This window comes from Crinia signifera, chromosome 8 (assembly GCF_055691185.1).
Source record: "Crinia signifera chromosome 8, ASM5569118v1, whole genome shotgun sequence".
Lineage (NCBI taxonomy): Eukaryota > Metazoa > Chordata > Amphibia > Anura > Myobatrachidae > Crinia > Crinia signifera.
This window is the reverse complement of record NC_139224.1, coordinates 180,275,091-180,300,610: the sequence shown is the minus strand read 5'-3', so window position 1 is coordinate 180,300,610 and position 25,520 is coordinate 180,275,091. Positions and strand designations below refer to the sequence as shown.

General features: G+C 54.5%; 1 protein-coding gene across 1 annotated transcript in view; it reads left to right on the top strand.

The window, feature by feature from the left end:
* The window catches only part of PODN (podocan), a 101,126-nt gene that overhangs the window by 14,293 nt on the left and 61,313 nt on the right, over positions 1-25,520 (top strand). The window contains exons 2-3 of the mRNA XM_083157920.1: positions 19,462-19,779; positions 20,633-20,726. Of these exons, the coding sequence (XP_083014046.1) occupies positions 19,477-19,779; positions 20,633-20,726 (397 nt within the window). The 5' untranslated portion in view covers positions 19,462-19,476. The remainder of the gene's footprint in view (positions 1-19,461; positions 19,780-20,632; positions 20,727-25,520) is intronic.

The following is a 25,520-nucleotide window of genomic DNA, read 5'->3' as shown; positions in this document are numbered from 1 at the left end:
CATTACACCATCCGTACTGCCCCGTATATATAACACATGGTGGGAATAGAACACATGACCTCAGCGCTGTGAGGCAGTAATGTAACCATTACACCGTCCGTACTGCCCTGTATATATAACACATGGTGGGAATAGAACCCATGACCTCAGTGCTGTGAGGCGGTAATGCTAACCATTACACCGTCCGTACTGCCCTGTATATATAACACATGGTGGGGATAGAACCCATGACCTCAGTGCTGTGAGGCAGTAATGCTAACCATTACACCATCCGTACTGCCCCGTATATATAACGCATGGTGGGAATAGAACCCATGACCTCAGCGCTGTGAGGCAGTAATGCTAACCATTACACCATCCGTACTGCCCCGTATATATAACACATTGTGGGAATAGAACCCATGACCTCAGTGTTGTGAGGCAGTAATGCTCACCATTACACCGTCCGTACTGTCCCGTATATATAGCACATGGTGGGGATAGAACCCATGACCTCAGCGCTGTGAGGCAGTAATGCTAACCATTACACCATCCGTACTGCCCCGTATATATAACACATGGTGGGAATAGAACCCATGACCTCAGTGCTGTGAGGCAGTAATGCTCACCATTACACCATCCGTACTGCCCCGTATATATAACACATGGTGGGAATAGAACACATGACCTCAGCGCTGTGAGGCAGTAATGTAACCATTACACCGTCCGTACTGCCCTGTATATATAACACATGGTGGGGATAGAACCCATGACCTCAGTGCTGTGAGGCAGTAATGTAACCATTACACCGTCCGTGCTGCCCTGTATATATAACACATGGTGGGAATAGAACCCATGACCTCAGTGCTGTGAGGCGGTAATGCTAACCATTACACCGTCCGTACTGCCCTGTATATATAACACATGGTGGGGATAGAACCCATGACCTCAGTGCTGTGAGGCAGTAATGCTAACCATTACACCATCCGTACTGCCCCGTATATATAACACATGGTGGGGATAGAACCCATGACCTCAGCGCTGTGAGGCAGTAATGCTAACCATTACACCGTCCGTGCTGCCCCGTATATATAACACATGGTGGGGATAGACCTCAGTGCTGTGAGGCAGTAATGCTAACCATTACACCATCCGTACTGCCCCGTATATATAACACATGGTGGGAATAGAACCCATGATCTCAGTGCTGTGAGGCTGTAATGCTAACCATTACACCATCCGTACTGCCCCGTATATATAACACATGGTGGGAATAGAACTCATGACCTCAGTGCTGTGAGGCTGTAATGCTAACCATTACACCATCCGTACTGCCCCGTATATATAGCACATGGTGGGGATAGAACCCATGACCTCAGCAGTAATGCAGTAATGCTAACCATTACACCGCCCGTACTGCCCCGTATATATAACACATGGTGGGAATAGAACCCATGATCTCTGCGCTGTGAGGCAGTAATGCTAACCATTACACCGTCCGTACTGCCCTGTATATATAACGCATGGTGGGAATAGAACCCCTGACCTTAGCGCTGTGAGGCAGTAATGCTAACCATTACACCATCCGTACTGCCCCGTATATATAGCACATGGTGGGGATAGAACCCATGACCTCAGCAGTAATACAGTAATGCTAACCATTACACCATCCGTACTGCCCCGTATATATAACGCATTGTGGGAATAGAACCCATGACCTCAGCGCTGTGAGGCAGTAATGCTAACCATTACACTGTCCGTACTGCCCTGTATATATAACACATGGTGGGGATGGAACCCATGACCTCAGCACTGTGAGGCAGTAATGTAACCATTACACCATCCGTACTGCCCCGTATATATAACACATGGTGGGAATAGAACCCATAACCTCAGTGCTGTGAGGCAGTAATACTAACCATTACACCATCCGTACTGCCCTGTATATATAACACATGGTGGGGATAGAACCCATGACCTCAGTGCTGTGAGACAGTAATGTAACCATTACACCATCCGTGCTGCCCCGTATATATAACACATGGTGGGAATAGAACCCATGACCTCAGCCCTGTGAGGCAGTAATGCTAACCATTACACCGTCCGTACTGCCCCGTATATATAACACATGGTGGGAATAGAACCCATGTCCTCAGTGCTGTGAGGCAGTAATGTAACCATTACACCATCCGTACTGCCCCGTATATATAACACATGGTGGGGATAGAACCCATGACCTCAGCACTGTGAGGCAGTAATGCTAACCATTACACCATCCGTACTGCCCTGTATATATAACACATGGTGGGAATAGAACCCATGACCTCAGCCCTGTGAGGCAGTAATGCTAACCATTACACTGTCCGTACTGCCCTGTATATATAACACATGGTGGGAATAGAACCCATGACCTCAGCGCTGTGAGGCAGTAATGCTAACCATTACACCATCCGTACTGCCCCGTATATATAACACATGGTGGGAACAGAACCCATGACCTCAGCACTGTGAGGCAGTAATGCTAACCATTACACCGTCTGTACTGCCCCGTATATATAACACATGGTGGGGGATAGAACCCATGACCTCAGCACTGTGAGGCAGTAATGCTATAACTATTACACCATCCGTACTGCCCTGTATATATAACACACGGTGGGGATAGAACCTATGACCTCAGTGCTGTGTGGCAGTAATGTAACCATTACACCATCCGTACTGCCCCGTATATATAACACATGGTGGGAATAGAACCCATGACCTCAGCACTGTGAGGCAGTAATGCTAACCATTACACCGTCCGTACTGCCCCGTATATATAACACATGGTGGGAATAGAACCCATGACCTCAGTGATGTGAGGCAGTAATGTAACCATTACACCGTCCGTACTGCCCCGTATATATAACACATGGTGGGGGATAGAACCCATGACCTCAGCACTGTGAGGCAGTAATGCTAACCATTACACCATCCGTACTGCCCTGTATATATAACACATGGTGGGAATAGAACCCATGACCTCAGCGCTGTGAGGCAGTAATGCTAACCATTACACCATCCGTACTGCCCTGTATATATAACACATGGTGGGAATAGAACCCATGACCTCAGTGCTGTGAGGCGGTAATGCTAACCATTACACCGTCCGTACTGCCCTGTATATATAACACATGGTGGGAATAGAACCCATGACCTCAGTGCTGTGAGGCGGTAATGCTAACCATTACACCGTCCGTACTGCCCTGTATATATAACACATGGTGGGAATAGAACCCATGACCTCAGTGCTGTGAGGCGGTAATGCTAACCATTACACCGTCCGTACTGCCCTGTATATATAACACATGGTGGGGATAGAACCCATGACCTCAGTGCTGTGAGGCAGTAATGCTAACCATTACACCATCCGTACTGCCCCGTATATATAACACATGGTGGGGATAGAACCCATGACCTCAGCGCTGTGAGGCAGTAATGCTAACCATTACACCGTCCGTGCTGCCCCGTATATATAACACATGGTGGGGATAGACCTCAGTGCTGTGAGGCAGTAATGCTAACCATTACACCATCCGTACTGCCCCGTATATATAACACATGGTGGGAATAGAACCCATGATCTCAGTGCTGTGAGGCTGTAATGCTAACCATTACACCATCCGTACTGCCCCGTATATATAACACATGGTGGGAATAGAACTCATGACCTCAGTGCTGTGAGGCTGTAATGCTAACCATTACACCATCCGTACTGCCCCGTATATATAGCACATGGTGGGGATAGAACCCATGACCTCAGCAGTAATGCAGTAATGCTAACCATTACACCGCCCGTACTGCCCCGTATATATAACACATGGTGGGAATAGAACCCATGATCTCTGCGCTGTGAGGCAGTAATGCTAACCATTACACCGTCCGTACTGCCCTGTATATATAACGCATGGTGGGAATAGAACCCCTGACCTTAGCGCTGTGAGGCAGTAATGCTAACCATTACACCATCCGTACTGCCCCGTATATATAGCACATGGTGGGGATAGAACCCATGACCTCAGCAGTAATACAGTAATGCTAACCATTACACCATCCGTACTGCCCCGTATATATAACGCATTGTGGGAATAGAACCCATGACCTCAGCGCTGTGAGGCAGTAATGCTAACCATTACACTGTCCGTACTGCCCTGTATATATAACACATGGTGGGGATGGAACCCATGACCTCAGCACTGTGAGGCAGTAATGTAACCATTACACCATCCGTACTGCCCCGTATATATAACACATGGTGGGAATAGAACCCATAACCTCAGTGCTGTGAGGCAGTAATACTAACCATTACACCATCCGTACTGCCCTGTATATATAACACATGGTGGGGATAGAACCCATGACCTCAGTGCTGTGAGACAGTAATGTAACCATTACACCATCCGTGCTGCCCCGTATATATAACACATGGTGGGAATAGAACCCATGACCTCAGCCCTGTGAGGCAGTAATGCTAACCATTACACCGTCCGTACTGCCCCGTATATATAACACATGGTGGGAATAGAACCCATGTCCTCAGTGCTGTGAGGCAGTAATGTAACCATTACACCATCCGTACTGCCCCGTATATATAACACATGGTGGGGATAGAACCCATGACCTCAGCACTGTGAGGCAGTAATGCTAACCATTACACCATCCGTACTGCCCTGTATATATAACACATGGTGGGAATAGAACCCATGACCTCAGCCCTGTGAGGCAGTAATGCTAACCATTACACTGTCCGTACTGCCCTGTATATATAACACATGGTGGGAATAGAACCCATGACCTCAGCGCTGTGAGGCAGTAATGCTAACCATTACACCATCCGTACTGCCCCGTATATATAACACATGGTGGGAACAGAACCCATGACCTCAGCACTGTGAGGCAGTAATGCTAACCATTACACCGTCTGTACTGCCCCGTATATATAACACATGGTGGGGGATAGAACCCATGACCTCAGCACTGTGAGGCAGTAATGCTATAACTATTACACCATCCGTACTGCCCTGTATATATAACACACGGTGGGGATAGAACCTATGACCTCAGTGCTGTGTGGCAGTAATGTAACCATTACACCATCCGTACTGCCCCGTATATATAACACATGGTGGGAATAGAACCCATGACCTCAGCACTGTGAGGCAGTAATGCTAACCATTACACCGTCCGTACTGCCCCGTATATATAACACATGGTGGGAATAGAACCCATGACCTCAGTGATGTGAGGCAGTAATGTAACCATTACACCGTCCGTACTGCCCCGTATATATAACACATGGTGGGGGATAGAACCCATGACCTCAGCACTGTGAGGCAGTAATGCTAACCATTACACCATCCGTACTGCCCTGTATATATAACACATGGTGGGAATAGAACCCATGACCTCAGCGCTGTGAGGCAGTAATGTAACCATTACACCATCCGTACTGCCCCGTATATATATATATATATATATATATATATATATATATATGTAACACATGGTGGGAATGGAATGCATATATTATACTGTATATAGCCAGGGAGAGCCGCACTCACATCCAGGAGTATTTAATTCTTTGGGGTGCACCACTTAAGGTAACCCTGTCCAGAGAACCGTACACAATCCAGAGTGCTTAGTAAAAAGCAGGGGCACTCACCACAGCAGCTTTAGTCAGCAATTTTTAATGCAGCAATTTCATAGTCGACATTTCAACCCTCTAGGGGCCTTTGTCAAGACAACTTTTCATGATGTATGGGGGTTTTAAAGCAACATTGACACAAATATATATATATATATATGCGCTAAAGAAGAAGGAGAGAGAGCACAAGTGAGTATATCAAAGGTAATCAAATTTACTCAAAATATAAACTCACATACATCGTAGTTTAAAATAATCAGCTTGCCAGCATATCGATATCACATCGGAAACAGCGTGGAAGATCGTGGCACCTGACAGGAATAGACACCGCTGGATTCGGCGCCCTTGCCGGGAAGTTCACTCCCCGCACTGATGTCGGAGATCTTTCACGCTGTTTCCGATGTGATATCGATTTGCTGGCAAGCTGATTATTTTAAACTACGATGTATGTGAGTTTATATTTTGAGTAAATTTGATTACCTTTGATAAACTCACTTGTGCTCTCTCCTCTTCTTTTGCAAAACTATCGGTAACCCGTGGGGAGGGTTTGGAGTTCAAAGCTGCACACATCATGGGACTAATATTGGGATCCTGATTACATACAATCAGAGGTATCTTTTCTCTTGTTATATATATATATATATATATATATATATATATATATATATATATATATATATTTGTGTTAATGTTGCTTTAAAACCCCCATACATCATACATCACCTTCCAGCAATCACCTGGCCCGTAATGAATGCTAACTGGCACATCCATTGCCCACATAGGCGTGCACAGCACATATTATTATGGGTGTGTCTACCATCATCTATTGGCACTCGCTATAATATAAAACGTCTCTCAGCCGCACCATATTCTTCGGCCTTTTTCAGTTTATGCCGGAAGAGCAGCAGTCCCAGCTGTATGAGGGTATGAGCGAGAAGGGCAGCAGTCCCAGCTGTATGGGGGTATGAGCAGGAAGGGCAGCAGTCCCGGCTGCATGGGGGTATGAGCGGGAAGGGCAGCAGTCCCGGCTGTATGGGGGTATGAGCAGGAAGGGCAGCAGCCCCGGCTGTATGAGGGTATGAGCGAGAAGGGCAGTGGCCCCGGTTGTATAGGGATATGAGCAGAAAGGGCACCAGCCCCGGCTGTATGAGTTTATGAGCGAGAAGGGCAGCGGCCCCGGCTGTATGAGGGTATGAGCGAGAAGGGCAGCAGTCCCGGCTGTATGAGGGTATGAGCGAGAAGGGCAGCAGTCCCGGCTGTATGGGGGTATGAGCAGGAAGGGCAGCAGCCCCGGCTGTATGAGGGTATGAGCGAGAAGGGCAGTGGCCCCGGTTGTATGGGGGTATGAGCAGGAAGGGCAGCAGCCCCGGCTGTATGAGGGTATGAGCAGGAAGGGCAGCAGCCCCGGCTGTATGGGGGTATGAGCGGGAAGGGCAGCGGCCCCGGCTGTATGGGGGTATGAGCGGGAAGGGCAGTGGCCCCGGTTGTATGGGGGTATGAGCAGGAAGGGCAGCGGCCCCGGCTGTATGAGGGTATGAGCGAGAAGGGCAGTAGTCCCGGCTGTATGGGGGTATGAGCAAGAAGGGCAGCAGTCCCGGCTGTATGGGGGTATGAGCAAGAAGGGCAGCGGACCCGGCTGTATGGGGGTATGAGCGGGAAGGGCAGCAGCCCTGGCTGTATGAGGGTATGAGCAGGAAGGGCAGCAGCCCCGGCTGTATGGGGGTATGAGCGAGAAAGGCAGCAGTCCCTGCTGTATGGGGATATGAGCGAGAAGGGCAGCGGACCCCGCTGTATGGGGGTATGAGTGGGAAGGGCAGCAGTCCCGGCTGTATGGGGGTATGAGCGGGAAGGGCAGCAGTCCCGGCTGTATGGGGGTATGAGCAGGAAGGGCAGCAGCCCCGGCTGTATGAGGGTATGAGCGAGAAGGGCAGTGGCCCCGGCTGTATGAGGGTATGAGCGAGAAGGGCAGCGGCCCCGGCTGTATGAAGGTATGAGCAGGAAGGGCAGCAGCCCCGGCTGTATGAAGGTATGAGCAGGAAGGGCAGCAGCCCCGGCTGTATGGGGGTATGAGCGGGAAGGGCAGCAGTCCCGGCTGTATGGGGGTATGAGCGGGAAGGGCAGCAGTCCTGGCTGTATGGGGGTATGAGCAGGAAGGGCAGCAGCCCCGGCTGTATGAGGGTATGAGCGAGAAGGGCAGTGGCCCCGGTTGTATGGGGGTATGAGCGGGAAGGGCAGCAGCCCCGGCTATTTGAGGGTAGGAGCGGGAAGGGCAGTGGCCCCGGCTGTATGGGGGTATGAGCGGGAAGGGCAGCAGCCTGGCTGTATGGGGGTATGAGCACGAAGGGCAGCAGTCCCGGCTGTATGGGGGTATGAATGGGAAGGGCAGCGGCCTGGCTGTATGGGGGTATGAGCACGAAGGGCAGCAGTCCCGGCTGTATGGGGGTATGAGCGGGAAGGGCAGCAGTCCCGGCTGTATGAGAGCATGAGCAGGAAGGGCAGCAGCCCCAGCTGTATGGGGGTATGAGCAGGAAGGGCAGTGGTCACGGCTGTATGGGGGTATGAGCGGGAAGGGCAGCGGTCACGGCTGTATGGGGGTATGAGCGGGAAGGGCATCAGCCCCGGCTGTATGAGGGTATGAGCAGGAAGGGCAGCGGCCCCGGCTGTATGAGGGTATGAGCGGGAAGGGCAGCAGCCCCAGCTGTATGAGGGTATGAGCGAGAAGGGCAGCGGCCCCAGCTGTATGGGGGTATGAGCAGGAAGGGCAGCAGCCCCGGCTGTATGAGGGTATGAGCGAGAAGGGCAGCAGTCCTGGCTGTATGGGGGTATGAGCGAGAAGGGCAGCGGCCCCGGCTGTATGAGGGTATGAGCGGGAAGGGCAGCGGCCCCGGCTGTATGAGGGTATGAGCAGGAAGGGCAGCAGCCCCGGCTGTATGAGGGTATGAGCAGGAAGGGCAGCGGCCCCGGCTGTATGAGCGGGAAGGGCAGTGGCCCCGGCTGTATGAGGGTATGAGCAGGAAGGGCAGCGGCCCCGGCCCCGGCTGTATGGGGGTATGAGCAGGAAGGGCAGCAGCCCCGGCTGTATGAGGGTATGAGCAGGAAGGGCAGCGGCCCCGGCTGAATGGGGGTATGAGCAGGAAGGGCAGCAGCCCCGGCTGTATGAGGGTATGAGCAGGAAGGGCAGCGGCCCCGGCCCCGGCTGTATGGGGGTATGAGCAGGAAGGGCAGCAGCCCCGGCTGTATGAGGGTATGAGCAGGAAGGGCAGCGGCCCCGGCTGAATGGGGGTATGAGCAGGAAGGGCAGCAGCCCCGGCTGTATGAGGGTATGAGCGAGACGGGCAGCGGCCCCAGCTGTATGGGGGTATGAGCAGGAAGGGCAGCAGCCCCGGCTGTATGAGGGTATGAGCGAGAAGGGCAGCAGCCCCGGCTGTATGGGGGTATGAGCGGGAAGGGCAGCGGCCCCGGCTGTATGAGGGTATGAGCGAGAAGGGCAGCAGTCCCGGCTGTATGGGGGTATGAGCGGGAAGGGCAGCAGTCCCGGCTGTATGGGGGTATGAGCGAGAAGGGCAGCGGCCCCGGCTGTATGAGGGTATGAGCGAGAAGGGCAGTGGCCCCGGCTGTATGGGGGTATGAGCGGGAATGGCAGCGGCCCCAGCTGTATGGGGGTATGAGCGGGAAGGGCAGCGGCCCCGGCTGTATGAGGGTATGAGAGGGAAGGGCAGCGGCCCCGGCTGTATGAGGGTATGAGCGAGAAGGGCAGCGGCCCCCGGCTGTATGGGGGTATGAGTGAGAAGGGCAGCAGCCCCGGCTGTATGAGGGTATGAGCAGGAAGGGCAGCGGCCCCGGCTGTATGAGGGTATGAGCGGGAAGGGCAGCAGCCCCAGCTGTATGGGGGTATGAGCGAGAAGGGCAGCGGCCCCAGCTGTATGGGGGTATGAGCAGGAAGGGCAGCAGCCCCGGCTGTATGAGGGTATGAGCGAGAAGGGCAGCAGTCCTGGCTGTATGGGGGTATGAGCGAGAAGGGCAGCGGCCCCGGCTGTATGAGGGTATGAGCGGGAAGGGCAGCGGCCCCGGCTGTATGAGGGTATGAGCAGGAAGGGCAGCAGCCCCGGCTGTATGAGGGTATGAGCAGGAAGGGCAGCGGCCCCGGCTGTATGAGCGGGAAGGGCAGTGGCCCCGGCTGTATGAGGGTATGAGCAGGAAGGGCAGCGGCCCCGGCCCCGGCTGTATGGGGGTATGAGCAGGAAGGGCAGCAGCCCCGGCTGTATGAGGGTATGAGCAGGAAGGGCAGCGGCCCCGGCTGAATGGGGGTATGAGCAGGAAGGGCAGCAGCCCCGGCTGTATGAGGGTATGAGCAGGAAGGGCAGCGGCCCCGGCCCCGGCTGTATGGGGGTATGAGCAGGAAGGGCAGCAGCCCCGGCTGTATGAGGGTATGAGCAGGAAGGGCAGCGGCCCCGGCTGAATGGGGGTATGAGCAGGAAGGGCAGCAGCCCCGGCTGTATGAGGGTATGAGCGAGACGGGCAGCGGCCCCAGCTGTATGGGGGTATGAGCAGGAAGGGCAGCAGCCCCGGCTGTATGAGGGTATGAGCGAGAAGGGCAGCAGCCCCGGCTGTATGGGGGTATGAGCGGGAAGGGCAGCGGCCCCGGCTGTATGAGGGTATGAGCGAGAAGGGCAGCAGTCCCGGCTGTATGGGGGTATGAGCGGGAAGGGCAGCAGTCCCGGCTGTATGGGGGTATGAGCGAGAAGGGCAGCGGCCCCGGCTGTATGAGGATATGAGCGAGAAGGGCAGTGGCCCCGGCTGTATGGGGGTATGAGCGGGAATGGCAGCGGCCCCAGCTGTATGGGGGTATGAGCGGGAAGGGCAGCGGCCCCGGCTGTATGAGGGTATGAGCAGGAAGGGCAGCAGCCCCGGCTGTATGGGGGTATGAGCAGGAAGGGCAGCAGCCCCGGCTGTATGAGGGTATGAGCAAAAAGGGCAGCAGCCCCGGCTGTATGAGGGTATGAGCGAGACGGGCAGCGGCCCCAGCTGTATGGGGGTATGAGCAGGAAGGGCAGCAGCCCCGGCTGTATGGGGGTATGAGCGGGAAGGGCAGCAGTCCCGGCTGTATGGGGGTATGAGCGAGAAGGGCAGCGGCCCCGGCTGTATGAGGGTATGAGCGAGAAGGGCAGGGGCCCCGGCTGTATGGGGGTATGAGCGGGAATGGCAGCGGCCCCAGCTGTATGGGGGTATGAGCGGGAAGGGCAGCGGCCCCGGCTGTATGAGGGTATGAGAGGGAAGGGCAGCGGCCCCGGCTGTATGAGGGTATGAGCGAGAAGGGCAGCGGCCCCCGGCTGTATGGGGGTATGAGTGAGAAGGGCAGCAGTCCCGGCTGTATGAGGGTATGAGCGGGAAGGGCAGCAGCCTGGCTGTATGGGGGTATGAGCACGAAGGGCAGCAGTCCCGGCTGTATGGGGGTATGAACGGGAAGGGCAGTGGCCTGGCTGTATGGGGGTATGAGCACGAAGGGCAGCAGTCCCGGCTGTATGGGGGTATGAGCGGGAAGGGCAGCAGTCCCGGCTGTATGAGAGCATGAGCAGGAAGGGCAGCAGCCCCAGCTGTATGGGGGTATGAGCAGGAAGGGCAGCGGTCACGGCTGTATGGGGGTATGAGCAGGAAGGGCAGCGGCCCCGGCCCCGGCTGTATGGGGGTATGAGCAGGAAGGGCAGCAGCCCCGGCTGTATGAGGGTATGAGCAGGAAGGGCAGCGGCCCCGGCTGAATGGGGGTATGAGCAGGAAGGGCAGCAGCCCCGGCTGTATGAGGGTATGAGCGAGACGGGCAGCGGCCCCAGCTGTATGGGGGTATGAGCAGGAAGGGCAGCAGCCCCGGCTGTATGAGGGTATGAGCGAGAAGGGCAGCAGCCCCGGCTGTATGGGGGTATGAGCGGGAAGGGCAGCGGCCCCGGCTGTATGAGGGTATGAGCGAGAAGGGCAGCAGTCCCGGCTGTATGGGGGTATGAGCGGGAAGGGCAGCAGTCCCGGCTGTATGGGGGTATGAGCGAGAAGGGCAGCGGCCCCGGCTGTATGAGGGTATGAGCGAGAAGGGCAGTGGCCCCGGCTGTATGGGGGTATGAGCGGGAATGGCAGCGGCCCCAGCTGTATGGGGGTATGAGCGGGAAGGGCAGCGGCCCCGGCTGTATGAGGGTATGAGCAGGAAGGGCAGCAGCCCCGGCTGTATGGGGGTATGAGCAGGAAGGGCAGCAGCCCCGGCTGTATGAGGGTATGAGCGAGAAGGGCAGCAGCCCCGGCTGTATGAGGGTATGAGCGAGACGGGCAGCGGCCCCAGCTGTATGGGGGTATGAGCAGGAAGGGCAGCAGCCCCGGCTGTATGGGGGTATGAGCGGGAAGGGCAGCAGTCCCGGCTGTATGGGGGTATGAGCGAGAAGGGCAGCGGCCCCGGCAGTATGAGGGTATGAGCGAGAAGGGCAGGGGCCCTGGCTGTATGGGGGTATGAGCGGGAATGGCAGCGGCCCCAGCTGTATGGGGGTATGAGCGGGAAGGGCAGCGGCCCCGGCTGTATGAGGGTATGAGAGGGAAGGGCAGCGGCCCCGGCTGTATGAGGGTATGAGCGAGAAGGGCAGCGGCCCCCGGCTGTATGGGGGTATGAGTGAGAAGGGCAGCAGTCCCGGCTGTATGAGGGTATGAGCGGGAAGGGCAGCAGCCTGGCTGTATGGGGGTATGAGCACGAAGGGCAGCAGTCCCGGCTGTATGGGGGTATGAACGGGAAGGGCAGTGGCCTGGCTGTATGGGGGTATGAGCACGAAGGGCAGCAGTCCCGGCTGTATGGGGGTATGAGCGGGAAGGGCAGCAGTCCCGGCTGTATGAGAGCATGAGCAGGAAGGGCAGCAGCCCCAGCTGTATGGGGGTATGAGCAGGAAGGGCAGCGGTCACGGCTGTATGGGGGTATGAGCGGGAAGGGCAGCGGTCACGGCTGTATGGGGGTATGAGCGGGAAGGGCAGCAGCCCCGGCTGTATGAGGGTATGAGCAGGAAGGGCAGCGGCCCCGGCTGTATGAGGGTATGAGCGGGAAGGGCAGCAGCCCCAGCTGTATGGGGGTATGAGCGAGAAGGGCAGCGGCCCCAGCTGTATGGGGGTATGAGCAGGAAGGGCAGCAGCCCCGGCTGTATGAGGGTATGAGCGAGAAGGGCAGCAGTCCTGGCTGTATGGGGGTATGAGAGAGAAGGGCAGCGGCCCCGGCTGTATGAGGGTATGAGCGGGAAGGGCAGCGGCCCCGGCTGTATGAAGGTATGAGCAGAAAGGGCAGCAGCCCCGGCTGTATGAGGGTATGAGCGGGAAGGGCAGCGGCCCCGGCTGTATGAGCGGGAAGGGCAGTGGCCCCGGCTGTATGAGGGTATGAGCAGGAAGGGCAGCGGCCCCGGCCCCGGCTGTATGGGGGTATGAGCAGGAAGGGCAGCAGCCCCGGCTGTATGAGGGTATGAGCATGAAGGGCAGCGGCCCCGGCTGAATGGGGGTATGAGCAGGAAGGGCAGCAGCCCCGGCTGTATGAGGGTATGAGCAGGAAGGGCAGCGGCCCCGGCCCCGGCTGTATGGGGGTATGAGCAGGAAGGGCAGCAGCCCCGACTGTATGAGGGTATGAGCAGGAAGGGCAGCGGCCCCGGCTGAATGGGGGTATGAGCAGGAAGGGCAGCAGCCCCGGCTGTATGAGGGTATGAGCGAGACGGGCAGCGGCCCCAGCTGTATGGGGGTATGAGCAGGAAGGGCAGCAGCCCCGGCTGTATGAGGGTATGAGCGAGAAGGGCAGCAGCCCCGGCTGTATGGGGGTATGAGCGGGAAGGGCAGCGGCCCCGGCTGTATGAGGGTATGAGCGAGAAGGGCAGCAGTCCCGGCTGTATGGGGGTATGAGCGGGAAGGGCAGCAGTCCCGGCTGTATGGGGGTATGAGCGGGAAGGGCAGAGGCCCCGGCTGTATGTGGGTATGAACGGGAAGGGCAGCAGTCCCGGCTGTATGGGGGTATGAGCGGGAAGGGCAGCGGCCCCGGCTGTATGGGGGTATGAGCGGGAAGGGCAGTGGCCCCGGCTGTATGGGGATATGAGCGGGAAGGGCAGCGGCCCCAGCTGTATGGGGGTATCAGCTGATATTTGGGCCCCTGCAATAAGGAATACTTCTCTGATTGCTGTCACTATGCTGGGGCACTGCTGCCTGCAGCCTCATTTTCAGGCCTGTTGTTTCCCAGTCTGTCATTGTGAGTACAGCGAGTTCCCCGTGTCAGTAAGAGGCCCCTTCCTGACGTGGAAACCACCAGCGCTGCTTGGCACACACCAGAGGCAGGAAAGGGACCGGAAACAGAGGCTTTGGCTGGACTCTCTTCCCGTTCTCTACATGAACGTCTGCCAAGCAGCCTGGATGGTGATTAGTAAAACAGCTGGGCAGAGTCAGCGCACAGCCGGGTCACATCGCTCACCCGGGTCACATCGCAGCCAGAACCTTCTCTGCTTGTACTAATGTATTAGTAATGATTTCTATGGTGCACACATATTCCGCAGCACTGTACAGAGAGTGCACCCAGGCAAGCCTCCCACAACACTGAGGGGGACAGGGCAAACAGCCGCACACACATGGGGCCCTGAATCCATGACCCCTCTATTGTGAGTCTTCATCGCTAACCACTGCACCACCGTGTTGCCAATACATGTCTCCAGTCTACGGTTATGGATTAAAGGGTCAACAGTGTCTAGGTAGACAGTCAATAACTTGACACCAACATGTCAACACAAAAAAGGTTAACATCATTCTTTCAGTGTTGACACCTGAGCACGTGGATCCCAATCAGTGAAGGGATCTCGCTTTGCTCCTCCGGCCACTTTACTGTTCTCAGTCGCGAAAAAATCATGAAAACTTTACGTCGATCTATTGTCAATGTGGAAAAAATTACCTATAGTGTCGGCAGTGTAGATATTGGTGATTTAAATTCCAGATACCCAAGTCTGCTAAGTGAGGGACATCAGATACAAATAGCATCCCCAAACTGGTGCGTACTGAGATTGGTTATCTTGTCCCTAAACTGGTGCGTTCCGGGATTGGTTATCTTGTCCCCAAACTGGTGCGTACTGGGATTGGTTATCTTGTCCCCAAACTGGTGCGTTCCGGGATTAGTTATCCTGTCCCCAAACTGGTGCGTTCCGGGATTGGTTATCTTGTCCCCAAACTGGTGCGTTCCGGGATTAGTTAACTTGTCCCCAAACTGGTGCGTTCCGGGATTAGTTATCTTGTCCCCAAACTGGTGCGTTCCGGGATTAGTTATCTTGTCCCCAAACTGGTGCGTTCCGGGATTGGTTATCTTGTCCCCAAACTGGTGCGTTCCGGGATTAGTTATCTTGTCCCCAAACTGGTGCGTACCGGGATTGGTTATCTTGTCCCCAAACTGGTGCGTACCGGGATTAGTTATCTTGTCCCCAAAACTGGTGCGTACCAGGATTAGTTATCTTGTCCCCAAACTGGTGCGCACCGGGATTGGTTATCTTGTCCCCAAAACTGGTGCGTACCGGGATTAGTTATCTTGTCCCCAAACTGGTGCATACTGGGATTTGTTATCTTGTCCCCAGACTGGTGCATACTGGGATTGGTTAACTTGTCCCCAAACTGGTGCGTACTGAAATTGGTTATCTTGTCCACAGACTGGTGCATACTGGGATTGGTTATCTTGTCCTCAGACTGGTGCGTACTGGGATTGGTTATCTTGTCCTCAAACTGGTGTGTACTGGAATTGGTTATCTTGTCCTCAGACTGGTGTGTACTGGGATTGGTTATCTTGTCCTCAGACTGGTGCATACTGGGATTGGTTATCTTGTCCTCAGACTGGTGTGTACTGGGATTGGTTATCTTGTCCTCAGACTGGTGCGTACTGGGATTGGTTATCTTGTCCCCAGACTGGTGCATACTGGGATTGGTTATCTTGTCCTCAGACTGGTGTGTTCTGGGATTGGTTATCTTGTCCCCAGACTGGTGCTTACTGGGATTGGTTGTCTGTTCCTCAACCTGGTGCATACTGGGATTGGTTATCTTGTCCCCAAACTGTTGCATACTGGGATTGGTTATCTTGTCCCCAAACTGGTGCATATTGGTTTTTTTTGTTTATTATGTCCGCAGACTGGTGCATACTGGGATTGGTTATCCTGTCCCCACACTGGTGTGTACTTTGAAAGGTTATCATGTCCCCAGACTGTTAAGTACTCGGATTGGTTATCTTGTCCCCAAACTGGTGCATATTGGAGTTGGTTATCTTGTCCCTAGACTGGTGTGTACTGGGATTGGTTATCTTGTCCCCAGAAAGGTGCATATTGGAATTGGTTATCTTGTCCCCAAACTGGTGCATATTGGAGTTGGTTATCTTGTCCCTAGACTGGTGTGTACTGGGATTGGTTATCTTGTCCTCAGAATGGAGCATATTGGAATTGGTTATCTTGTCCTCAAACTGGTGCATACTGGGATTGGTTATCTTGTCCCTAGACTGGTGTGTACTGGGATTGGTTATCTTGTCCCCAGAATGGAGCATATTGGAATTGGTTATCTTGTCCTCAAACTGGTGCATACTGGGATTGGTTATCTTGTCCCCAGACTGGTGTATACTGGGATTGGTTATCTTGTCCCCAGACTGGTGTATACTGGGATTGGTTATCTTCTCTCCAGACAGTTGCGTACTGGGATTGGTTATCTTGTCCCCAGAATGGTGCTTATTGTTTTTTTTTTTAATCTTGTCCGCAGACTGGTGCGTACTGGGATTGGTTATCTTGTCCCCAGAATGGTGCATATTGTTTTTTTTTTTTAATCTTGTCCGCAGACTGGTGCATACTGGGATTGGTTATCCTGTCCCCACACTGGTGTGTACTTTGAATGGTTATCATGTCCCCAGACTGTTGTGCACTCGGATTGGTTATTTTATCCCCAAACTGGTGCATACTGGGATTGGTTATCTTGCCGCCAGACTGTTGCATACTGGGATTGGTTATCCTGTCCCCACACTGGTGTGTACTTTGAAAGGTTATCATGTCCCCAGACTGTAAAGTACTCGGATTGGTTATCTTGTCCCCAAACTGGTGCATATTGGAGTTGGTTATCTTGTCCCTAGACTGGTGTGTACTGGGATTGGTTATCTTCTCCCCAAACTGTTGCATACTAGGATTGGTTATCTTGTCCCCAGAATGGTGCATATTGGAATTGGTTATCTTGTCCTCAAACTGTTGCGTACTGGGATTGGTTATCTTGTCCCCAAACTGGTGCATATTGGAGTTGTTTATCTTGTCCCTAGACTGGTGTGTACTGGGATTGGTTATCTTGTCCCCAGAATGGAGCATATTGGAATTGGTTATCTTGTCCTCAAACTGTTGCGTACTGGGATTGGTTAACTTGTCCCCAGACTGGTGTGTACTGGGATTGGTTATCTTCTCCCCAAACTGTTGCATACTAGGATTGGTTATCTTGTCCCCAGAATGGTGCATATTGGAATTGGTTATCTTGTCCTCAAACTGTTGCGTACTGGGATTGGTTATCTTGTCCCAAAACTGGTGCATATTGGAGTTGGTTATCTTGTCCCTAGACTGGTGTGTACTGGGTTTGGTTATCTTGTCCCCAGAATGGAGCATATTGGAATTGGTTATCTTGTCCTCAAACTGTTGCGTACTGGGATTGGTTATCTTGTCCCCAAACTGGTGCGTACCGGGATTAGTTATCTTGTCCCCAAAACTGGTGCGTACCAGGATTAGTTATCTTGTCCCCAAACTGGTGCGCACCGGGATTGGTTATCTTGTCCCCAAAACTGGTGCGTACCGGGATTAGTTATCTTGTCCCCAAACTGGTGCATACTGGGATTTGTTATCTTGTCCCCAGACTGGTGCATACTGGGATTGGTTAACTTGTCCCCAAACTGGTGCGTACTGAAATTGGTTATCTTGTCCCCAGACTGGTGCATACTGGGATTGGTTATCTTGTCCTCAGACTGGTGCGTACTGGGATTGGTTATCTTGTCCTCAAACTGGTGTGTACTGGAATTGGTTATCTTGTCCTCAGACTGGTGCGTACTGGGATTGGTTATCTTGTCCTCAGACTGGTGCATACTGGGATTGGTTATCTTGTCCTCAGACTGGTGTGTACTGGGATTGGTTATCTTGTCCTCAGACTGGTGCGTACTGGGATTGGTTATCTTGTCCCCAGACTGGTGCATACTGGGATTGGTTATCTTGTCCTCAGACTGGTGTGTTCTGGGATTGGTTATCTTGTCCCCAGACTGGTGCTTACTGGGATTGGTTGTCTGTTCCTCAACCTGGTGCATACTGGGATTGGTTATCTTGTCCCCAAACTGTTGCATACTGGGATTGGTTATCTTGTCCCCAAACTGGTGCATATTGGTTTTTTTTGTTTATTATGTCCGCAGACTGGTGCATACTGGGATTGGTTATCCTGTCCCCACACTGGTGTGTACTTTGAAAGGTTATCATGTCCCCAGACTGTTAAGTACTCGGATTGGTTATCTTGTCCCCAAACTGGTGCATATTGGAGTTGGTTATCTTGTCCCTAGACTGGTGTGTACTGGGATTGGTTATCTTCTCCCCAAACTGTTGCATACTAGGATTGGTTATCTTGTCCCCAGAATGGTGCATATTGGAATTGGTTATCTTGTCCCCAGAATGGTGCATATTGGAATTGGTTATCTTGTCCTCAAACTGTTGCGTACTGGGATTGGTTATCTTGTCCCCAAACTGGTGCATATTGGAGTTGGTTATCTTGTCCCTAGACTGGTGTGTACTGGGATTGGTTATCTTGTCCCCAGAATGGAGCATATTGGAATTGGTTATCTTGTCCTCAAACTGGTGCATACTGGGATTGGTTATCTTGTCCCTAGACTGGTGTGTACTGGGATTGGTTATCTTGTCCCCAGAATGGAGCATATTGGAATTGGTTATCTTGTCCTCAAACTGGTGCATACTGGGATTGGTTATCTTGTCCCCAGACTGGTGTATACTGGGATTGGTTATCTTCTCTCCAGACAGTTGCGTACTGGGATTGGTTATCTTGTCCCCAGAATGGTGCATATTGTTTTTTTTTTTAATCTTGTCCGCAGACTGGTGCGTACTGGGATTGGTTATCTTGTCCGCAGACTGGTGCATACTGGGATTGGTTATCCTGTCCCCACACTGGTGTGTACTTTGAATGGTTATCATGTCCCCAGACTGTTGTGCACTCGGATTGGTTATCTTATCCCCAAACTGGTGCATACTGGAATTGGTTATATTGTGCCCAGACTGATACATACTGGGATTGGTTATCTTGCCGCCAGACTGGTGCATACCAGGATTGGTTATCTTATCCCCAAAATGTTTCATATTGGGATTGGTTATCCTGTCCTCTTACTGGTGTTTACTGGGATTGGTTATCTTGCCCCCAAACTGGTGCATACTGGGATTGGTTATCTTGTCCCCAAACTGGTGCATACTGGGATTGGTTATCTTGTCCCCAGACTGGTGCATACTGGGATTGGTTATCTTGTCCTCAGACGGGTGCGTGCGGGGATTGGTTATCTTGTACCCAAACTGTTGCGTACTGGGTTGATTTCTTGTCCCCAGACTGGTGCATATTGGGATTGATTATCTTGCCCTCATACAGGATGTTTCTCAGTAAAGTAAATAAATGTAAATTAGATGACGTATGTTGGAGTCAACCTTGGTATTAATGAGCTGGCAATGTGATTTCCCTGGTGCTGGTGGCCTGATAGTGTGGTAACCACTAATACACGTGTCCTGTCCTGGCAGATCCCCTGCAGTGAGATGCGGACCCACATGCTGGCTTTCCTCTATGTCTTCCTCTTGGTGTCCTCCCAGGGATCTCATTGCCTGGAGGAGGAAGAGGAGGAAGAAGAGGGCTATGAGTATACTCTGGAGATCCCCGCAGAAGAGGAGAATGATGAAACCTTTGATGGTATGGTGACAGATGCCATTCCGACGCCAAAAGCTCTGCAGTGCCCCAAGGACTGCACCTGTACCCAGGAGGGGGCGGTGGACTGTGCTGGTGTGGATCTCAGGGACTTTCCCATCGACCTCCCGGAATTTACAAGTCAACTCTCTCTGCAGGTGGGAGGAAGATTCTATAATAGAATAAGTCATATTCAATTCGATTTCAGTATAAAATGCGTAGTCTGCCATTTGTATCATTATTTCCACATTGTAGCACATTGGAGGCTGAGATGGGAGGCTGTCAGGAATTGGGCACATTGAAGGCTGAGATAAGGCCTGGCAGGGACTGGGCACATTGAAGGCTGAGATAAGGCCTGGCAAGGAATGGGCACATTGGAGGCTAAGATGGGAGGCTGACAGGGCTTGGGCACATTGGAGGCTGAGATAAGGCCTGGCAGGGACTGGGCACTTTGGAGGCTGAGATAAGGCCTGGAAAGCACTGGGCACATTGGAGGCTGGCAGGGATTGGGCACATTGGAGGCTGAGATGGGAGACTGACAGGGATTGAGCACATTGAAGGCTGAGATAAGGCCTGGCAAGGAATGGGCACATTGGAGGCTGAGATGGGAGGCTGACAGGAATTGGGCACATTAAAGACTGATATGGGGCCTGGCGAGAGGCTGGTAGGTATTGGGCACATTGAAGGCTAAGATAGGAGGCTGGCAGGGATTGGGTACATTGGAGGCTGAGATGAGGCCTGGCAGGGATTGGGCACATTGTAGACTGAGATGGGACCTGGCGGGAGGCTGGCAGGTATTGGGCACATTGGAGGCTGAGATAAGGCCTGGCAGGGATTGGGCACATTGTAGGCTGAGATGGGGCCTGGAAAAGACTGGGCACATTGGTGGCTGAGATGGGAGACTGGCAGGAACTGGGCAGACTGTGGTAGTGCCATGCCATGGAGATGATTGCTGTACACCTATCACATGACTGCACATGATTTGCGCATCTTCTCCTTTACCATCTATAGAATAACCAGATAGAGGAGATTCCGCCAGAAGATCTGAGCAGACTTTACAGACTGGAGACCCTCAACCTGCAGAACAATCGTCTGACTACAAGAGGTGAGAGCAGTAACCATGTAACATCCGGCTATGGAGAAATGCTGAATCAATGTCTATGTATGGCTATTTCTGTAAGAACACATGAATCAGGTGGTAGAACAACGGCCGCCCCAGGTCATACACTGGCTATGGCACCGGCACTGGGAGAAAGGGGTGTGCAGGGCGGCATAACTGCTATTGGGGCATAAGCACAGTGTACATGGCACAGGGCCGGGCAGAAAGTAAATACCTTCCCAGGGCCTACAGAGGTTTCCTCCTCCATGTACAGTACAGTATGTCTTCTCCTTCTCTGGATATAGGAGCCTAGCTTGTAGATGCATTCAGGATATCCCCACAATGTGAGAGCAGCCCCAGCCCTGTGTGAGAGCAGCCCCAGCCCTGTGTGAGAACACCCCCAGCCCTGTGCGAGAACAGCCCCAGCCCTGTGCGAGAACAGCCCAGCCCTGTGCGAGAACAGCCCAGCCCTGTGCGAGAACAGCCCCAGCCCTGTGCGAGAGCAGCCCCAGCCCTGTGTGAGAACAGCCCCAGCCCTGTGTGAGAACAGCCCCAGCCCTGTGTAAGAACAGCCCCAGCCCTGTGTGAGAGCAGCCCCAGCCCTGTGTGAGAACAGCCCCAGCCCTGTGCGAGAACAGCCCCAGCCCTGTGCGAGAACAGCCCCAGCCCTGTGCGAGAACAGCCCCAGCCCTGTGCGAGAACAGCCCCAGCCCTGTGCGAGAACAGCCCCAGCGCTGTGCGAGAACAGCCCCAGCCCTGTGCGAGAGCAGCCCCAGCCCTGTGCGAGAACAGCCCCAGCCCTGTGTGAGAACAGCCCCAGCCCTGTGCGAGAGCAGCCCCAGCCCTGTGCGAGAGCAGCCCCAGCCCTGTGCGAGAACAGCCCCAGCCCTGTGCGAGAGCAGCCCCAGCCCTGTGTGAGAACAGCCCCAGCCCTGTGTGAGAACAGCCCCAGCCCTGTGTGAGAGCAGCCCCAGCCCTGTGTGAGAACAGCCCCAGCCCTGTGTGAGAACAGCCCCAGCCCTGTGTGAGAACAGCCCCAGCCCTGTGTGAGAACAGCCCCAGCCCTGTGTGAGAACAGCCCCAGCCCTGTGTAAGAACAGCCCCAGCCCTGTGCGAGAGCAGCCCCAGCCCTGTGCGAGAACAGCCCCAGCCCTGTGCGAGAACAGCCCCAGCCCTGTGCGAGAACAGCCCCAGCCCTGTGCGAGAACAGCCCCAGCCCTGTGCGAGAACAGCCCCAGCCCTGTGCGAGAACAGCCCCAGCGCTGTGCGAGAACAGCCCCAGCCCTGTGCGAGAGCAGCCCCAGCCCTGTGCGAGAACAGCCCCAGCCCTGTGCGAGAACAGCCCCAGCCCTGTGTGAGAGCAGCCCCAGCCCTGTGCGAGAGCAGCCCCAGCCCTGTGCGAGAGCAGCCCCAGCCCTGTGCGAGAGCAGCCCCAGCCCTGTGTGAGAACAGCCCCAGCCCTGTGTGAGAACAGCCCCAGCCCTGTGTGAGAGCAGCCCCAGCCCTGTGTGAGAACAGCCCCAGCCCTGTGTGAGAACAGCCCCAGCCCTGTGTGAGAACAGCCCCAGCCCTGTGTGAGAACAGCCCCAGCGCTGTGTGAGAACAGCCCCAGCCCTGTGTGAGAGCAGCCCCAGCCCTGTGCGAGAGCAGCCCCAGCCCTGTGCGAGAGCAGCCCCAGCCCTGTGCGAGAGCAGCCCCAGCCCTGTGTGAGAACAGCCCCAGCCCTGTGTGAGAACAGCCCCAGCCCTGTGTGAGAGCAGCCCCAGCCCTGTGTGAGAACAGCCCCAGCCCTGTGTGAGAACAGCCCCAGCCCTGTGTGAGAGCAGCCCCAGCCCTGTGCGAGAGCAGCCCCAGCCCTGTGCGAGAGCAGCCCCAGCCCTGTGCGAGAGCAGCCCCAGCCCTGTGTGAGAACAGCCCCAGCCCTGTGTGAGAACAGCCCCAGCCCTGTGTGAGAGCAGCCCCAGCCCTGTGTGAGAACAGCCCCAGCCCTGTGTGAGAACAGCCCCAGCCCTGTGTGAGAACAGCCCCAGCCCTGTGTGAGAACAGCCCCAGCGCTGTGTGAGAACAGCCCCAGCCCTGTGTGAGAGCAGCCCCAGCCCTGTGTGAGAACAGCCCCAGCCCTGTGTGAGAGCAGCCCCAGCCCTGTGTGAGAGCAGCCCCAGCCCTGTGTGAGAACAGCCCCAGCCCTGTGTGAGAACAGCCCCAGCCCTGTGTGAGAACAGCCCCAGCCCTGTGCGAGAACAGCCCAGCCCTGTGCGAGAACAGCCCAGCCCTGTGCGAGAGCAGCCCTAGCCCTGTGCGAGAGCAGCCCCAGCCCTGTGCGAGAGCAGCCCCAGCCCTGTGTGAGAGCAGCCCCAGCCCTGTGTGAGAACAGCCCCAGCCCTGTGTGAGCGCAGAATTAAACACAATAAGGAATGTATTCCAAAGCCACCTGTAACCCAGATTACACGGGCAGATAATTAGAAGCCCATTATGGGGCTTGTTACGGCAATAGTGACTGATCTACCGCTGGCATGTGTTATAAAGCACATGTCTGATACAAGCTCATTAAGGTCTCACACTAAGCCAGTCTCTAATGGACAGGACAGCGTGGCCTATTGCTGACCTGGCTAACAGCTAGATCATAATCTACTGGTAGCTCACAGGGCATCTACTGGTAGCTCACAGGGCATCTACTGGTAGCTCACAGGGCATCTACTGGTAGCCCACAGGGCGTCTACTGGTAGCTCACAGGGCGTCTACTGGTAGCTCACAGGGCGTCTACTGGTAGCTCACAGGGCGTCTACTGGTAGCTCACAGGGCGTCTACTGGTAGCTCACAGGGCGTCTACTGGTAGCCCACAGGGCGTCTACTGATAGCTCACAGGGCGTCTACTGGTAGCTCACAGGGCGTCTACTGGTAGCTCACAGGGCGTCTACTGGTAGCCCACAGGGCGTCTACTGGTAGCTCACAGGGCGGCTACTGGTAGCTCACAGGGCGTCTACTGGTAGCTCACAGGGCGTCTACTGGTAGCTCACAGGGCGTCTACTGGTAGCTCACAGGGCGTCTACTGGTAACTCACAGGGCGTCCACTGGTAGCCCACAGGGCTTCTACTGATAGCTCACAGGGCATCTACTGGTAGCCCACAGGGCGTCTACTGGTAGCTCACAGGGCGTCTACTGGTAGCCCACAGGGCGTCTACTGATAGCTCACAGGGCGTCTACTGGTAGCCCACAGGGCGTCTACTGGTAGCTCACAGGGCGTCCACTGGTAGCTCACAGGGCTTCTACTGGTAGCTCACAGGGCGTCTACTGGTAACTCACAGGGCGTCCACTGGTAGCCCACAGGGCATCTACTGATAGCTCACAGGGCATCTACTGGTAGCCCACAGGGCATCTACTGGTAGCTCACAGGGCGTCCACTGGTAGCCCACAGGGCATCTACTGATAGCTCACAGGGCATCTACTGGTAGCCCACAGGGCGTCTACTGGTAGCTCACAGGGCGTCTACTGGTAGCCCACAGGGCGTCTACTGATAGCTCACAGGGCGTCTACTGGTAGCCCACAGGGCGTCTACTGGTAGCTCACAGGGCGTCCACTGGTAGCTCACAGGGCTTCTACTGGTAGCTCACAGGGCGTCTACTGGTAACTCACAGGGCGTCCACTGGTAGCCCACAGGGCATCTACTGATAGCTCACAGGGCATCTACTGGTAGCCCACAGGGCGTCTACTGGTAGCTCACAGGGCGTCTACTGGTAGCTCACAGGGCATCTACTGGTAGCTCACAGGGCGTCTACTGGTAGCTCACAGGGCGTCTACTGGTAGCCCACAGGGCATCTACTGGTAGCTCACAGGGCGTCTACTGGTAGCCCACAGGGCGTCTACTGGTAGCTCACAGGGCATCTACTGGTAGCTCAAAGGGCATCTACTGGTAGCTCACAGGGCGTCTACTGGTAGCTCACAGGGCTTCTACTGGTAGCTCACAGGGCATCTACTGGTAGCTCAAAGGGCATCTACTGGTAGCTCACAGGGCATCTACTGGTAGCTCACAGGGCATCTACTGGTAGCTCACAGGGCATCTACTGGTAGCCCACAGGGCATCTACTGATAGCCCACAGGGCATCTACTGGTAGCTCACAGGGCATCTACTGGTAGCCCAAAGGGCGTCTACTGGTAGCTCACGGGGCATCTACTGGTAGCTCAAAGGGCATCTACTGGTAGCTCACAGGGCGTCTACTGGTAGCTCACGGGGCATCTACTGGTAGCTCAAAGGGCATCTACTGGTAGCTCACAGGGCATCTACTGGTAGCTCACAGGGCGTCTACTGATAGCTCACAGGGCATCTACTGGTAGCTCAAAGGGCATCTACTGGTAGCTCACGGGGCATCTACTGGTAGCTCACAGGGCATCTACTGGTAAATTACAGGGCATCTACTGGTAGCTCACGGGGCGTCTACTGGTAGCTCACAGGGCGTCTACTGGTAGCTCACAGGGCATCTACTGGTAGCTCACAGGGCATCTACTGGTAGCTCACAGGGCAAATTTTGCTCCCCCCTGCCAAAAAATCCTGGCACCCCCCCCTCCCATTTTGGGGTAAAACAACACACTGACAGTTATAAAATACATTAAAATGGGACCAGACACCAGCGCTTGCTTACACAACCCCTTCCCCCCACAACCCCCTTTAATCTGTCAGTGGGGCCTGGGAGGAACGCATCCTGAAATGTAGCAGACGACAGAATTCAGCAGCAGGCACCGCACAGTTTGTCCCTGTATGCTGACTCTTCTTAATGGGCCGGTGCACAGCAGGCTCTCTGCATT